This window comes from Rattus rattus, chromosome 2 (genome assembly GCF_011064425.1).
Source record: "Rattus rattus isolate New Zealand chromosome 2, Rrattus_CSIRO_v1, whole genome shotgun sequence".
Classification (NCBI taxonomy): domain Eukaryota; kingdom Metazoa; phylum Chordata; class Mammalia; order Rodentia; family Muridae; genus Rattus; species Rattus rattus.
Genome location: NC_046155.1, coordinates 204,489,010 through 204,506,808, shown reverse-complemented (window position 1 = coordinate 204,506,808; position 17,799 = coordinate 204,489,010). Strand labels below are relative to the sequence as shown.

Sequence of the window (17,799 nt, the reverse complement as noted above, 5' to 3'; positions counted from 1 at the left end):
TAGATTCAGGAGAATCAAACAAAAAGATATCTCAATTCTAAACTTTTATCTTGAGATTTGCATTTTGCAGAGTGTGCCTACTTGGATTCCTGGTCTCAAGGGCTTTCAGCTGGGTCCAGTGAGGACCCATCCCACTACAACATTTGCTTCATTCCTCCTACCACCAAGGATACCCCAAGACCTACATACAGCTTGAAGAAGTTATGGAGGAGTCGTCGTCCCAATTCCCTGGACTTTTGGGGGGCTGAAAGAGGTTATTCTAAAGTTGTTTTTATGAGTTTAAAATTGGTTGTAATTTAAGAAGGAGGAATTAGCTAGATTGAGTTGTACAGTCATAATCTCATTTGGTAACTAAGCTAAAATCTTATCTTTGCTTTGGTATAGAATTTATTTGTCAAAAAAAATTTTAAAGTACAAGGTTTAGAGCCATTCCTTTTAATGATGTCATTACAAACTTCTGAGTTGATTACACATGTGAGTTAAGGGCCAAATAGCAAATTCATGGCTCTAACTTTGTGAGAGTACTTTCAAGATAACATTAAGATATAAAGACAACAGTCCAGATTGTCTTATATAGATAGATGGTTTTCAAAAACCTCAGAAATCCACAAAATTTGAGATTTTAATTTATTTATCTTTTGTCGAGACATATCTGCTCCTAACAGTTCCCCTTTGTGGATTTAATGAAGAATTTGAACATCTCTACCTCCAGGTGAGGCAATACTTTGTGGCTAAGCAGTCACTGGACAAAACTGCCTGTTTCATCTGCAGACTAATACTGTTCAGAAAAGGACAAATGATGCAGAATAGTTGACTGATAAACTCTACTAAGACCAGCAAAATCTGCATTTCTACAGTCTGTCAATTGATTTTGGGTCAGAAGGCTGAAGACTTGCGCTCACATGTTGCTAACAGGGAACTGTGCTAGTGGAGATTTGTCTGTACACCCTCTCAGTTCTGGAAGCCATGTTGGGCTTCCTATGTGTATAGATATTTGGTCATTCCCAGATTTCTGATGTGGTTGAAGACTGGTAGTCTTGTAGATAACCCAAGCTATTTAGCATTGAGAAGGATAATAAATTTGAAAGGGTGGTTTTTCAGATGGCATATGATTGATCTCAAACCAGGATATAAGTCAGGTATAGAATTATAGTCTTTTAGGATAGATGACAAGGTTCTTTAGCTAATGGACAAAATTGATGGACTGGGTTTTGAGTGTATCGTATGTTTTATAAATTATAGACTGGTAATAATTGTACTCACTTTATACATAAGGGAACAGGCCTTTTAACTGGACAAAAAGGGGGAATTGTGGTTTGCCCTGGATTTATAGGTATTTTGATGCTAATTCCATTGCCCCAAGGACAGCTGCCAAGTCATGGACTCAGGTGACTTCACCAAGACCTTCTCCCCATTGAATTTGTAAAATACAGGTGAGGGGCAGGTACAGGATAGAAGGAGGTCTGTCATTGGAGGAGATGGGCGGGAGAGAAGTTTGAAGGAAGAAGAGGAGACTGGAACAGAAAGGAAGAAGAGAAAGGAGGAAGAGGGTTGAAGCCATGGCAGGACAATATGGCAGGACATAGAGATTCTGCTCTGTGTATTTACAGGTTGTTATTAATGTTCTTAAGGGACGGATGGTACTGGGCTTTGTATGTTTAGGTGGGCAATTATATCTTATCAATTGGATCTAAGGTTATTGTGTTGTGTGTTCTTTCATGTGCAGATTTAAGTGTAATGGAGTGTGGGGCGGCTGGTCTGGGTCACCACAGAATTGGAATGTGTGCTTCTGGCAAGATACCCAGAAGATACCTTGGGGCACAGTGGTGCCAGACCTAGTGGGGATAAAAGACAACAATACTTTTTTTATTTTTTATACTTTTACAACAACACAATGTTATTGGTTGCTTCCTACAAACTAATGGTAGGGCCTCATTGCTGGAAGATAACACCTACACAACTCTTTAAACAGGATAAGTTGAGCTGGTGTTTAACTAGAACCTTCATCCTTACAAATTAGGGTTCATGGTACTGGGAGGTACTTATCACATTACCAAAGAAAAAGGTAAACACCAACTCAGCTACGAACTCTTCAGTCGTGATGATCTGCCTGTGAAGTGTGCTGGTGAATAATCACACAAAGCTTGCGGGAGTAGCCAACCTGTAACTGATTGGACATAAGGCCCACTGTACGAGATAGAATTTGTCTTAGGGATTCATTGCTGTGAACACCAAGGCAACTCTTCTAAAGGATAACGTTCAGTTAGGCTGACTTACAGTTTCAGAGGGTTAGTTCATTATTATCATGGTGGGAAGCAAGCAGCAGGCAGGCATGGCGCTGAAGGAGCTGAGAGTTAGATCAACATGCAATCTTGATCTAAAGGCTGCCAGAAGGAGACTGTCTTCGGTAGGCAGGCAGCTCAGGAGGCCTCAAAGCCCTCTTATATAATGACACACTTTCTCTAAGAAGTCCACACTTACTCCAAAAGGCCACACATCCTAATAGCGCCACTCCCTATAGCAAAGCAGTGAAACCCATGATTCTATGAGAGCCATTCCTATTCAAAGCACCACAGGACCCATCATCTGCATTGTCCATGTGTCAGAGAACCTGAGACCAGACAGGTTAGGGACGTCTAAGTAAAACCAAATACTACTGTTCTGCTAAAGAAACAGCCATAAAGGGATTCCTAATGACATTCAGCTATACTCATAGATCAGTGCTTTGCTCAGTCACCATTATTCTCCTCCTGAAGTGTGTGGGAGAAAATATAGAGGCCAATAGTCAGACAGTATGCAGAGTATGAGCTTTGAAACACAGAAGGAGTAATGCATATATGAACTCACAGAGACTGTTGCAGAATGCAGAGGGCAGCATGAGTCTGTGCCAATTGGGTCCCCATTGCTGAGGGGAGAAGTAGTCACATGACCCCATCCCTAACGGAGAAATAATCTCCATTTGATAGACACTTGCAAATGAAAAGTTAGTTTTCTCTAACAGTGTTCCACTGTGGCTGCAAACCACTCTTTTTTTTTTTTTTTTTTTTTCGGTTCTTTTTTTCGGAGCTGGGGATCGAACCCAGGGCCTTGTGCTTCCTAGGCAAGCGCTCTACCACTGAGCTAAATCCCCAACCCATAAAACCACTCTTAAAAGCATGACCAGCAGTAGCTAGCTAACACAACTAGAACTCGATGGTGTCATAATGTTTTGTCAGGACATTTTATTTTAACTTTACTGGTCCATAGAATATATAACATGACTTCTGCTTTTTTCTTTTTTATTGAATTCCTGGGTGCTCAAATGCATGTTTTTGCATCTATATCCTTTCTTTTTTTCCCTTTCCTGATTGTTTTTGTTTTATATTATTTTATTTTATTATTATTTGTTAGATCCCGATTTGTTTTCTGAGGAGAGATTGAAAGGGTGTGGATTTGAATAGGCACAGAGATTGGGAGGATCTTGGAGCTGTTAGGGGAGGGAAAATTGCAATCGGAATATAGCTTATGAAAAAATAAATCTATTTTCAATAAAAGAAAAATGTATATTTGAAATCTCTAGGGAAGTTAAGGAAGGGAGCATTGAGGGCAGGCATTTGTGAAGAAAATCTGATGTAAGGAAAAAAAATCTCATGTAAAACCAAATGCAATATTACAAAAGCGTACGTTGCTTGCTGGTAATATCAGAAAATCGGGCCTAAGTTCTTAAGGAATCCTAATAGTAAACAAACTTCTTTCATTTACTTTCTAATCCGTTGGAATCCAGTTGCTATATGGAGATCTTTACTGAGCCTAGTGATTATTTTCAGAATTTCTCATCCTTTCTGTGGAACCAAGCTCTATAGATCTGCAAAGAAAAATATAGCAAAGCAAGCCTGAGCCCTAGAAGCAGTGGGACACACCCTTTCCCTGCGGAGTCCATCCCCCGCCTGTGCTGTGGTGGGTGTAGCTTGCGACTGACGTCACTGCCGTGCGCCGACTGGCGGCAGTTTCAAATCAACCGCTCTGGAGTCCCGGGTGGTAAGCAGTAAGTGAGTCTGAAGAGAGCGGCCCTGTGATCGCGGAAGCCGGGGCTGTGGAAAGTGCGACGGGCCGCTAAGATGGTGCTCTCCACCACAGTCTGTAGGCGGATAAGGCGCAAGGCGCCCTGCGCCTTCCTCAAGCGCACCTTAAAGCAGAAGAAGCCGCGGCTCAGTCTGGAGAAGCGCTGCGACCTCCTGGTAAGTCCCCCTCTCTCCGCCTTCCGGCCCGACAGCCCCGACAGTTAGCACCCCAACCTCATCAAGACGCCGAGCGCCCCTGCCCCGGGGAATGCGGAAGGAAGACCCGAGTTCTTAGACTAGCGGAAAAGCCCCGCCCCTCATTACTTCCGGCGCCAACCGTTGAGTTCACTGGCTCTGTGGTCAGCTCAACTGAGCCGGGTTTGGAAGGTAAACCCATTACAGAGAGATTTGGCCTTCTGCCTCCCCTAGCTCCTGTGTGCTGCACTGTCTCTTCCAAAGACAGTGACTCAAAAGTGATCGTGTAGCTGTGGCGTCAAGTTGTTAAAACTTTCAAGACTGTAGTTTTTCAGACTCATGTTTACGCGAAATAATGATGCTTGCCACTAATTGGCCTCAATCAAAATCAAACAGCTCCATGTTTCTGCCTGTTTTTGTTCTGTTTTATTTTTTTGGGGGGGGGTGTTGTTGCTTTGTTGATTTAATTTGGTTTGGTTTGGCTTGGTTTGGTTTGGTTTGGTTTTTCAAGACAGGGTTTGTCTGTGTAGCCCTGGCTGTCCTGGAACTTTCTGTAGATCAGGCTGGCTTCGAACTCACAAAATATCAGTCTGCCTCTGCCACCACCACTACCACTCTAAATATTAAAGATCTTTGTTTTCGAGACAGGTTTTCTCTGTAACTGCCCTGGCAGTTCTGGAGTTTGTAGACTAGGCTGGAACTCAGACCACTCCCCAAGTCCCCCTCCCGCCTCTGCCTCCCAAGTGCTGACTGGGATTAAGTCGCTCACCATGTCAGTTTGTGTTCTGACTACCTGGAACACATTTCATCTACAGAAGTAATATTATGTCCCTAGGTTGAGCCATAGGAATACTTCCTTTTCCTCTGTTCTGAAAGTGCACGTCTCTTCTAGACGAAGGTGAAAAACTGGAGTTATTTTTCCTCTGTCTTCCCATCTTTTGGCTTCTTACAGGGTTTCTATTTTCTTTGAGAGGGGCCTTCACTATGTATCTGCCGGCTGGCCTGAAACTCTAGGTAGACCAGACTGGCCGTGAACACACAGAGATCATCCTGACTTTGCCTCTCCGTGTTGGTATTAAAGCTGTGTCCCATCCTCCCTTTAAGATTTATTTAACAATTGCTTTTACTTGTGTGTGTCTGTGAGTGAATGCCATATGTGTGAGGGTGCTTGTAGCTTTGGCTAAGGCAATCGTGAGCTGCCTGACAATGGATGCTGAGAACTTGGCTCCTCCAGAAGAGCAGCAAATGCTCTTAACCACTGAGCCATCTTCAGATACTGGTTTTTTTGTTTTGTTTTGTTTTGTTTTTTTTGTTGTTGTTGTTTTTGTTTTTGTTTTTAAGTATTTCAGAATTATCTACTTTTCTCTCTCAGATTTTTTTGTTTTTTGTTTTTAATCTCTAGAGCCAAAATATAGGCCCATTCCCCTGGGTGGTGGCAGGTAATACCTCTTCTGTCACTTGTTTTCCTTTCTCCTACTCTAGGAGAAAGTTATATATCTTTGCTGGTTTTTTTTTTCTCCATCCCCCAACACCTTGGTGATGGTTGAGATAGTGTAAGTGAGCTGGATTCCCTTGGAATACACTTTTGATAGTTTACTGTGTTTCCCTGGAGCCTAATAGAGAACGAAACCCACCTGACGACTATACAGAAGACCACTGGCTAATTCAAGGGATTGTTGGGCCCTGCTCAAGCATCTCTGGTAGAGTGCTCTAGATCCCTCTGCCAGTCGTTCGTTGCTCATAGGTTCTGTTTTCATGTTCTGTCAGTTTTGTTAAACAGTTCCTGTTTAGGCTTTTGTTCATTGACATTGAAGCTTATGGCTTTCTGCTCTCCATTAACTTCATAATTTTACCCAATAAAGCATTCCATACCATTCATAAAGTTTGCACCATTTAAAGCAACACATTTTGTTCTTTTGTATGCGTACCATACCAATTAGTTGTTGAGATGTTATTATTCTCAGTGTTTCAAATTCTGATGTTGTCTCTCAGTGTAGTATGCAGCCTTATGGGATGATTGTTCCATTAGTCTGGGAACTGGAATCTGGAGCATTTGTCTTCATTGTTTAGCCCATGCCCTGAATCTTCTAAGTCATCATTGTTTGGAATACTTGGTAAATGATACAGGTACTAAAAGAAAGAAAATTGTGAAAGCTACCTTTTAACGGGTTGTGAATAGTGCCATCACACACCTGGAAGAAGCTGTGGGTTAGAAAGTTGAGTAATAAATTTGCATTAAAAAGGTTTATATATTGTCTAATACTACATGTGTTTTGTTTTTAAAGATCCATTTGAATTGCCTACTCTTTGTTCAGAAACTGGCAGAAGAGTCTAGGACAAATGCTTGTGCAAGTAAATCTGGAGTTATCAAAAAGGATCATGTACAGGCGGCAGCAAAGGTAAACTATACATTTTCTTAGTAACAAGTTCAAGTAAGCAAGAGTTAACTTTAAAAATACTGCTATGGCCATCATCTTTGTCTGATTCACTTACTTTTTATTTCGAGATTTCTGTAGGCTAGCATAGAACTAGAAGAGTTAGGCAAGATTGTGAGGCGCACCAACAAGGTTAAAATACATAGCATAGTTAGTGTTGTGTAAACTTGTTTAAGCACATGATACTTTCTTTTATAGTTCCCATTCTAGTAGCTTGCTGGCCTGGGTGACAGAGTCGTGGAAGCCGAGGCATCGTGCATGCCCTGGCAATTTTTATGAGGCTTCTATATACTCTGCAGTGGGAAACACCACAACTATTAAAATCCAAATAAGGACTTTCCTGAAAATAATGCAATGATTAAGGACATTAAGAATAAAATATATGTACATGTTTTTAATTTAGACCATTGTTTTTTCAAAAATATATCACACTCTAAAATTTTTATAGCCTTTATTGTGTGCCTGCATTCATGTGTGCATGTGTACACATGTACATGTATGCACCTATCACTTGTCATGGCATACCTATGGAGGTCAGGGCAACTTTTGGCAGTTGGTCCTCTGTAAGATGTGGGATCAAACACAGGTCATCAGACTTAGCCGTTCGTGTCTCTACCTGCTGAACTAGCCCATGGGACCCAAGGTCTGTTTTTCTATTTAAACTGTAGTAGCCAGATTCTTTTAAATTTTTATTTTCAATTGTATAGTTTTGAAGCTAACTTAGAGCTTCATCCTTCCAGGATTTTTACAGCTAAATATTTCCCTTTGTCTTATTTCTGAAACATTTTATGTTTTGAAAATTGTAAGTGAAGCAACTTATTCAAAGTAAGATGACCAGCTGTTAAAATTCCAGCTTAATTGTGAGATTTTTTTTTCGTTGTGAGGATTTATACTGCTTGATACTACTTTATAATTGTTTTGAGATTGAGAACTTTTTTTTTAATACTCTAATTAATTTGTTGGCAGGCTGGGGCTAGGGATGACACATGACATGACACCCAAAAACTATTTTGAAATCAACCATTTTGATACTTTGGATTATAATTGGCAAGGTTTGTGAATGAAAGTGACTCTAAAACCAGGTTTGGTAATCTAGGGATATTTCCTATGTATTGAGAGAGGTAGACTGTATTAGAGAAATGTCAAACAGTTACCTTGCAACTCAGTGATTCTGACTTGTTTTCTGTAGCTATAATATGTCTTCATTTCCTCCCTTACAGGTAATTCTGAAGAAGAGCAAAGGATAGGTGTCAACATGTGCTTAAGAATTATATGATGTGTTAATTTAAGTCATAACAGATCATAAAAACACTTTGTATGTATCGGTTTATATTGTGGATTATTAAAACTTTGTATGTACATTTTGTTTCTTTTAAGGAATTATGCTTTATTCATTAATGGCTTCTGAGTTTTGTGTTGCTGTGTTGTTGCTTAGTGTGTCAAAAATAAAATCATGCTACATTGAATAGCTTGAAGAGATGTGTGCTCCTTCGACTGAAGCTTTGAATTTAGCAAAAATTATGCAGTGAATTTAATTTCTGAGAAAGCAACATACAGTAAAATCTGGGTACATTTTAAGTATGTTAATTTTGGATGCATTCAGAAAGCACTAGTTTTGTGTTATACTAGTAGTAATAGTAAAGTTTCTAAACGAGAAGATAGTAAGCATCAGCTAAAGATTTTACAAACTTGTTTTTGTCTATAAACCACAAACAAGAAGATGTGAATGAAGCGAATCAAACTGACATACTTTCTTCAGGATTTAGTAGATAAAGCATTTTCCATGGCAGTCTTTTGGAAGTTTATTGCATATTATCCAATTTTTTTTTTTCTTTTTTTCGGAGTTGGGGACCAAACCCAGGGCCTTGCGCTTGCTAGGCAAGCGCTCTACCACTGAGCTAAATCCCCAACCCTTATTATCCAATTTTTACTTTAAAATTTTTGTTCTGAGATAATTCCGATAATGTATGAAGTTGCAGAACTAATATGAACATACATTGCACACCAAGCACTCAGTTTCCTCACTGCTTATATAGAACATATGGTGTAACATATCAAAAGCAAGGACTTGTTAATTGGAACAGTATGTATGTGGCTCCGTGCTGTTTTATCATGTGTGCCGATTCATGCAATTATGTATGACCAATGTATAGAACTAGCTCAGTACTCCCGAGGGCCCGTTGATTCTGTCTTATACTCACCCAGCTGCCTCACTACCACCTAACTCTTCATACCTCGCTACCATACCAACTCTCCTCCAGCTCTACAGCGCTGAGATGGAAGCGTGTAGACAGAAGCATTGGAGATGCTCTCACTCAGTGTAATACCTTGTGCTCTGTTCCAGAAACTGCATGACTTCCCTGCTGAGTGGTGCGGACACACCATGTTTTTATGGTTGTTTGCTTATTGAAGAGCATTTTGCTTTGTCCAATAAAATTTCTATGAATGGTTGTAAACATTGTTTTAAAATGTGTATAAGGTTTCATTTTTATCTAGAAAAAAAATGCCTAGAAGTGTGATTGATGGGTCAAATGGCAAGTATATGCTTAACTTTTAAAAACCCAAACAAACAAAAACAAAATAACTAGACTATGGTAGAGTGGTACATTTTTACCAACAGTGGATAGAAGTAATTCTATTTGCATTTTAGTAAACAGTTTTTTTGTTATTTTAAGTTTTTGACAGGACTGTGTAGTTTTCATTTGCACACATTGCACAGTGGCTTTTGTCTATGCTGGGGCTCCTAGTACATATTGCCATACACCAGGAAACTTAAAAGCAGGTTTGTGTCAGTTCTGGTAGTTAAAAGTCCAAAGGTCACGGGACTCACATACTCTTATCTCACAGAACTCATAAGTGAGTTCTGGTGACATTTACATTATGTTACTAACCTTCAGCTTACAAAGATTTAGGAAATACAAATTATATGGAAGGAAGACTGTAGTAACTTTGAAGGACTTAAGATGTAATCTACAGGTACTTTAAAAATTAAAAAATAAGGAACAGTCAAAGTCTAATAGCACATATTACAGTTGTTCTTTAAAAATAAATTTAAGCGGTGACTGGGATGGCTCAGCAGCTAAAGACAGATTCGAGACACTGATGCCAGCCTTCTGCCTTGAGTTTGGTACCCAGAAGTCATGTTACAATAGAAGGAGAGAACCAACTCCCCAGAGTTGTTTCTGGTCTTTACGTGCATACCATGGCAGAAATGCATGCATATATATATCTATATATATATCTATATATATATATATCTCCACACAGAATTTTAACAAAAGCAAATCAAGTTTATTTGCAAAATGATCTGAATCAGATTGGCTTTGTTTATAAGTAGTTTGGCATATAGGGATCTAAGATGAAGCTTCTTGAAATTACATAGCAAACCCAAGCTAGACTGTTTTAGCTATCTGAGTATTAGCCATGTTAGGAAGTGGCAGGTTCACTCCAAACACAAAGTATAGCTAAAACAAAAATTTTGTTTCCTAGACCAGTTACCAAAAGGTAAAGAAAAGAAACTCTTTGTGGAAATTGAATTTGAAACACGGATGTCAACCTACTACAAAGGTCCTTTTATATAGACACTAGAAGAGCCTACACCACAGAGTATGCAAGTATATAGAATACCAGAAACCTGTCTCAGCAAGGTGATACATTATTTAAAAATAGGAAAAGAAGGTGAGGTGATTGTTTTTTATTTTTTTATTTTTATTTTTTATTAGACTTTTAAAATGTATATTTCAAACATTATTCTCTTTCCCAGTTTTCCAGACATAAGCCCCCTATCTCATACCCCTCCCCTTCTTGTATGAGGGTGTTCCCCCTTCCCAACCACCCCTTTCATGCCTCTCCACTCTGACATTCAGCTAACTGGAGGGTCCAGCCTAGGAAGGACCAAGGGCTTCTCCTCTAGTTGGTGCCCAACAAGTTCATCCTCTGCTACATATGAAGTTGGAGCCATGAGTCTGTCCATGTATGGTCTTTGGGTAGTGGTTTAGTCCCTGGAAGCTCTGGTTGGTTGGCATTGTTGTTCTTATGGGGTTGCAAGCCCCTATAGCTCTTTCACTCCTTTCTCTAATTCCTCTGTCAGGGACCCCATTCTCAGTTCAATGGTTTACTGCTAGCATTCGCTTCTATATTTGTCATGCTTGGGGTGTGCCTCTCAGGAGACAGCTATATCAGGCCCCTGTCAGCATGCACTTCTTGACTTAATCAATCATATCTAGTTTTTGTGGCTGTATATATATGGACTGTGTTCGCTGGATTGCATCTTGGGTAATTCAAGGTTTGGGGCTAATATTCACTTAACAGTGACTGTATGCCATGTGTATTTTTCTGTGATTGGGTTACTTCACTCAGGATATTTTCTAGTTTGATCCATTTGCCTATGAATTTCATGAAGTCATTGTTTTTGATAGCTGAGTAGTACTCTATTGTATAAATGTACCACATTTTTTTTAATCCATTCCTCTGTTGAAGAGCATCTGGGTTCTTTCCAGCTCCTGGCTATTATAAATAAGGCTGCTATGAACATAGTGGATCATGTGTCTTTGTTGTATGTTGGAGCATCATTTGGGTATATGCCCAGGAGAGGAATAGCTGGGTCCTCAGGTAGTGCAATGGCCAGTTTTTTGAGAAATCTCCAGACGGATTTCCAGAGTGGTTGTACCAGTTTGCAATCCTACCTACAATGGAGAAGTGTTCCTCTTTCTACACCCCCTTGCCAGCATCTGGTGTCATGTGAGTTGTTGATCTTAGCCATTCTGCCTGGTGTGAGGTGGAATCTCAGGGTTGTTTTGATTTGCATTTTCCTGATGACTAAGGATATTGAACATTTCTTTAGGTACTTCTCAGCCATTCGATATCGCTCAGCTAAGAATTCTGTTTAGCTCTGTACCCCATTTTTAATAGGGTTTTTGGGACTCTGGAACCTAACTTCTGGAGTTCTTTGTATATTTTGGATATTAGCCCTCTATCAGATGTAAAATTGGTAAATGTCTTCCCAATCTGTTGGTTGCCGTTTTTTTCTTAATGACAGTGTCCTTGGCTTTACAGAAGCTTTGCAGTTTTATGAGGTCCCATTTGTTGATTCTTGATCTTAGAGCATAAGCCATTGTTGTTTTGTTTAGGAAATTTTCCTCAGTGCCCATGTGATTGAGACACTTCCCCACTTTTTCTTCTAATAGTTTGATTGTATCTGGTTTGATGTGAAGGTCCATGGCCCGCTTGGACTTAAGCTTTGAACAGGTCTATAAGAATGGATTGATTTGCACTCTTCTACATGCTGACCTCCAGTTGAACCAGCACTATTTGTTGAAAATGCTATCTTTTAACACTAGATGATCTTAACTCCTTTGTCAAAGGTCAAGTGACCATAGGTATATGTGTTCATTTCTGGTTCTTCAATTGTATTCCATTCATCTACCTTCCTGTCTCTGTACAAAAAAAAAAAAATACAGTTTTTATCACTGTTACTCTGTAATACTGCTTGAGGTTATGGATGTTGATTCCCACAGAAGTTCTTTATTTTTAAGGATAAGTTTTCGCTATCCTGTGTTTTTTGTTATTGCAAATGAATTTGTAAATTGCTTTTTTTTTAACTCTATGAAGATTGATTTGGAATTTTGATGAGGATTTCATTGAATATATAGATAGATTGCTTTTGGTAAAATGGCCATTTTTAGTATATTAATCATGCTAATCCATGAGCATGGGAAGTCTTCCCATCTTCTGAGACCTTCAATTTCTTCAGAGACTTGAAGTTCTTGTCATAGAGATCTTTCACTTGCTTGGTTAGAGTCACACCGAGGTATTTTATGTTTTTTGTGACTATTATGAATGGTGTCATTTCCCTAATTTCTTTCTCTGCTTGTTTATCCTTTGAGTAGAGGAAGGCTACTAATTTGTTTGAGTTCATTTTCTATCTAGTCATTTTCCTGAAGTTATTTACCAGACTTAGTAGTTCTCTGGTGGGACTTTTGGGGTCACTTAAGTATACTATCATACCATCGTCAAATAGTGATATTTTTACTTCTTTCCAAATCGTATCCCTTTGACCTTCTTTTGTTGTTTGATTGCTCTGGATAGGACTTTGAGTACTATATTGAATAAGTAGGGAGAGAGTGGGCAGCCTTGTCTAGTTCCTGATTTAATCAGATTTCTTAAAGTTTCTCTTCATTTACTATAATGTTGGCTACTGGTTTGCTGTATATTGCTTTTACTATGTTCAGGTATGGACTTTTTTTTTTCTTTGAGTTTGTTCATATAGTGGATTATGTTGATGGTTTTCCGTATATTGAACCCTCCCTGCATCCCTGTGGTGAAGCCTACTTGATCATGGTGGATGATCTTTTTGATGTGTTCTTGGATTCGGTTGGCAAGAACTTTATTGAGTATTTTTGCATTGACATTCATAAAGAAAATTGGTCTGAAGTTCTCTTTCTTTGTGGAGTCTTTGTGTGGTTTAGGTATGAGTGTAACTTTGTCTGCATAGAAGGAATTGGGTAGTGCTCTGTCTGTTAGTATTTTGTGGAATAATTTGGACGGTATTGGTATGAGGTCTTCCATGAAGGTCTGATAGAATTCTGCACTAAACCCATCTAGTCCTGGGCTCTTTTTCGTTGGGTGACTTTTATTTTTTTTCTGGTTTTGTGTTTTTATTCGGATTTAACATGGGCAGAAGGAGCTGCCACCATAAGGTATGCCCCTCCCACCAAGCAGCTCCATTCTAATCCTCCCCCTACACCTTCTGGAACTTTTTCTTTTTCTTTGTGCTGCTCTTTGTGCAGCTAGCAGCAGCCTTAGGATCTTCAGAAAATTTCCTTTTCTTCCTAGGCGGTTGGGAGACTTTAAATAACTACTTGTATTTCTTTAGGAGATATGGGATTGTTTAGATGGTTTATCTAATCCTGATTTAGCTTTGGTACCTGGTATTTATCTAGAAAATTGTCCATTTCCTCCAGATTTTCCAGTTGTGTTGAATAAAGGCTTTTGTAGTAGGAGCTGATGACTTTTTGAATTTCCTCAGATTCTGTTGTTATGTCTCCCTTTTCATTTCTGATTTTGTTAATTTGGACACAATCTCTGTGCCCTCTGGTTAGTCTGGCTGAGGGTTTATCTATCTTGTTGATTGTCTCAAAGAACTGTGTTGATTCTTTGTATGGTCCTTTTTGTTTCTATTTGGTTGATTTCAGCCCTGAGTGATTATTTCCTGCCTTCTACTCTTGGGTGTATTTGCTTCTTTTTGTTCTAGAACTTTTAGGTATTCTGTTAAGCTGCTGATATATGCTTTCTCCTGTTTCTGTTTGGATGCACTCAGAGCTATGAGTTTTCCCCGTAACACTGCTTTCATTGTGTCTCATAAGTTTGGGTATGTTTTACCTTCATTTTCATTAAATTCTACACAGTCTCTAATTTCTTTCTTGATTTCTTCCTTGACCAATTTGTCATTGAGTAGAGCCTTGTTTAACTTCCATGTATATGTGGCTTTCTGTTGTTTTTGTTCTTATTGAAAACCAGCCTTAGTCTTTGGTGATCTTATAGTATGCATGGGGTTATTTCAATCTCCTTGTATCTATTGGGGCCTGTTTTTGTAAACAATTATATGCTCAATTTTGGAGAAAGTACCATGAAGTGCTGAGAAGAAGGTATATTCTTTTGTTTTAGGATGAAATGTTCTATAAATATATGTTAAGTCCATGTGGTTGACAACTTCTGTTTGTTTCTGTATGTCTCTGTTTAATTTCTGTTTCCATGATCTAGCCACTGATAAGAGTGGGGTGCTGAAATCTCCTGTTATTATTTTGTGAGGTGCAATGTGTGCTGTGAGCTTTAGTAAGGTTTCTTTTACGAATGTGGGTGCCCTTGCATTTGGAACATAGATATTTAGGATTGAGAGTTCATCTTGGTGGAATTTTCCATTGATGAATATGAAGTGTCTTTCCTTATCTTTTTTGATGATTTTTGGTTGAATGTCTATTTTATTTGATATTACCATGGCAACTCCACCTTTTTTCTTCAAACCATTTGCTTGGAAATTTGTTTTCCAGCCTTTTACTCTCAAGTACTGTTGGTCTTTGTCTCTAAGGTGTGTTTCCTGTATGCAGCAAAATCCTGGGTCCTCTTTACGTATCCAGTCTGTTAGTCTATGTGTTTTTCTTGTGGGAAATGAGTCCATTGATGTTAAGAGATATTAAGGAATAGTGATTGTTTCTTCCTGTTATTTTTGTTGTTAGAGCTGGAATTATGTTTGTGTTTCTCTCTTGTTTTGGTTTCCTTGCAAGGTGATTACTTTCTTGCTTTTTCTAGGGTATAGTTTCCCTCCTTGTGTTTGAGTTTTCCATCTATTATCCTTTTTAGGACTGGGTTTACAGAAAGATATTGTGTAAATTTGGTTTTGTCATGGAATATGTTGGTTTCTCCATCTATGTTAATTGAGAATTTTGCTGAATATAATACCCTGGGCTGGCATTTGTTTTCTCTTAGGGTCTGTATGACATCTGCCCAGGATCTTCTTCTGGCTTCTTAGTCTCTGGTCAAAAGTCTGGTGTAATTCTGATCAGTCTGCCTTTATATGTTACTTGACCTTTTTCACTTACTGTTTTTAATATTCTTTCTTTGTTTTGTGCCATTTGGTGTTTTGACTATTATGTGACGGGAGGAAATTCTTTTCTGGTCCAATCTATTTGGAGTTCTGTAAGCCTCCCGTATGTTTATGGGCATCTCTTTCTTTAGGTTAGGGAAGTTTTCTTCTATAATTTTGTTGAAGATATTTACCGGTCCTTTAAGTTGGGAGTCTTCATTCTTTTCTAAACCTATTATTCTTAGGTTCGATCTTCTCATCATGTCTTGAATTTCCTGGATGATTTTGGTTAGAAACTTTTTATATTTTATATTATATTTGACTGTTGTGTTGATGTTTTCTGTGGTATCTTCTGACCCTGAGATTCTCTCTTCTATCTCTTGTATTCTGTTGGTGGTGCTTGCTTCTATGACTCCTGATCTCTTCCCTAGGTTTGATATCTCCAGGGTTGTCTCCCTTTGTGCTTTCTTTATTGTTACCCTTTCCATTTTTAAATTCTGGATGGTTTCGTTCAATTCCTTCACCTGTTTGTGTTCTCCTGTAATTCTTCAAGGGATTTTTTGTGTTTTCTCTTGTAGTTTTGTAGTTTTGTTGTTGCTAAGGCTTGAACCCAGGACCACATGGACACTATCGAACTGTGTTGCCAGTGAAAAATATCCCAAGCTCTTGTTTAATTTTCTTTAAAAAAAATTGTATTAGAAAGAGTTTTCAGGTAATAGTCAAACTGGAAGCACATTTCTTGACTTTCTTGAAACTGTATATAATAAGATAAAGTGCTGGAAGGAAAATTGTGTCAAAGACTTACCTTGTGTATAGTTGGAATAGTTTTGGCTTGTATGCTTAATTTAACTTAAAAAAATTTCTAGTTAATATAAAAATATGCAATAAAAGGAAAAATGGCTAGTTCTATTAAGTCGTGGTGTGTTTATTCTGAGACATTCACAGTTACAAATATTTCTTTAGCGAGTATGGTGTCCATTGGAAAGAATCAGAGATTTGTACCCTGAGGCCATGACAGCTAATACGCTACCGTAGGCAAGTCTCAGATGGGAGGAGTTTCTACAGTTGGCTGGGCTGGTAAGGAAGAACCAAGTAGAGGCTCTAAACTGGCAATGCAGATACTATACTTGGTCTGCAGAAAAAAAATAATTGAATTAGTCTGTATTGTTTAAAAATTAAATTATACATACAAATTAAATTTCTGACTTCATTTAAGAAGCTGGACAGTATGGCAGTAATATAGTCATAATCTGTTGGAGTTAAATAGTAGCATCTCTTTCCAAATCACCTTTTATTTACCCCACCTAGGGCTGTTTTACTTTAACATCAGTGCACTATTTGAAAGTGTTTGAGTGCATCCACAATCCATTTGAAAACTTGAAATCTGGGGTTTCTCTTTATCTAGGCAGTTTTACTGCCACAGCCTATCCTGCTCCAATTATGTTCTGTTTCTCAGGACAGTTTTCAGGACACTCTCATGTTTTAGCAATGGTCATATCTGTTGGTTTCAAGGCTTACTTCACTGCAGTTCCAATAGAGGAACCATGTCCAGAGGAAACCAGTTCCAGGCAGTAAAAGATGGAAATAAGCATATTTCATCAACCTCATCTCTTCAATCCCAAAGGAACTCAAATTTAAGACTATCTATTCAGGCTAAGCAAAAACTAATTGTAACTTTCTACGAGTCTTTTAGACATTCTCTTTTTGGTACCCAAACGATAATGTGACATGAGATTTAGTCATCACCAAAATGGACTATCTTTAATTGTACTTTTCTCTACAACAACTTTTTCCTTTACAATGCTGTTCCAAGAATTATAGTAACATAATTATTTGTTACTGCTCCCATACAACATGGTTATTTGTCCTGCACCCACTCCACAGCTTCTTAGCTAACAATTAGAAAGGCATGCTAGAACTGCACTCTAGAATTACTTCGAGGATGGTAATTCACTTCAAGGTGTACCTGGGACTAAAACTGAAGTCCAGAAATCTGGACTGATACACGATGATGCTGTTGTTACCGGAGCATTTAGTGACATATTATTTGAATGGATGAGTAATAAAGTTTGCTCTTCTTGCTGCATAATCAAACTTGAGAGAGCATAGACTTGTGGAAACTGAGTTCATACACACATGTAAGCATTGAGGTGAAACCTGACAATGAGTTTGCATGTCTTTCGTGAACAAATGAGTAACATTAGGATAGTAACATATAGTGTGGAATAAAACTTCACAGGGAAATTTAACAAGATCAATCACTCCTTTTGAGAATCCAAATCACAATATTAACTCCACTTACATTATAAAGAAATAATGTCACCCATTTTTTTCTGAACCTTTGTTGATTTCTTACCCCATAGATGTCTCTGAAGAAATCTAATGAAGGATAACCATTTTAATTCTGAAAGTTCTTTACTCTCTGTGCTGCAAACCATAGCTGTCCTGCTATAAGTCTGTTATTCAGGTCCTGTTTTCAGCTGTGTCATTAGAGTGTTTAAGTTTTCTCTTGGGGCAAACCAAAAGCAACATAATACGTTCCCACAAT

At 38.5% G+C, this 17,799-nt stretch overlaps 2 protein-coding genes across 5 annotated transcripts in view; both read left to right on the top strand.

Moving 5' to 3' along the window:
• The window catches only part of Trmt11 (tRNA methyltransferase 11 homolog), a 445,416-nt gene that overhangs the window by 156,508 nt on the left and 271,109 nt on the right, over positions 1-17,799 (top strand). The gene's annotated exons all lie outside the window — the stretch shown is intronic.
• Positions 3,971-9,143, top strand: Cenpw (centromere protein W). 2 transcript variants are annotated; one of them, XM_032894854.1, is made up of 3 exons: positions 3,971-4,217; positions 6,521-6,634; positions 7,891-9,143. In XM_032894854.1, exons 1-3 carry the CDS (start codon positions 4,098-4,100, stop codon positions 7,915-7,917), a joined length of 261 nt encoding a protein of 86 aa, XP_032750745.1. In that variant the 5' UTR covers positions 3,971-4,097; the 3' UTR covers positions 7,918-9,143. The 2 variants fall into 2 exon arrangements, with proteins under 2 accessions (XP_032750745.1, XP_032750746.1); XM_032894855.1 differs by lacking the exon at positions 7,891-9,143 and having other exon boundaries at positions 6,561-6,638.

Excerpts from the sequence above, each read along its gene's own strand:
- Cenpw (XM_032894854.1), top strand. The coding sequence starts at position 4,098 with ATGGTGCTCTCCACCACAGTCTGTAGGCGGATAAGGCGCAAGGCGCCC. Across the intron at positions 4,218-6,520 it reads AGAAGCGCTGCGACCTCCTG|ATCCATTTGAATTGCCTACT; the intron begins GTAAGTCCCCCT and ends TTGTTTTTAAAG. Across the intron at positions 6,635-7,890 it reads ATGTACAGGCGGCAGCAAAG|GTAATTCTGAAGAAGAGCAA; the intron begins GTAAACTATACA and ends CCTCCCTTACAG.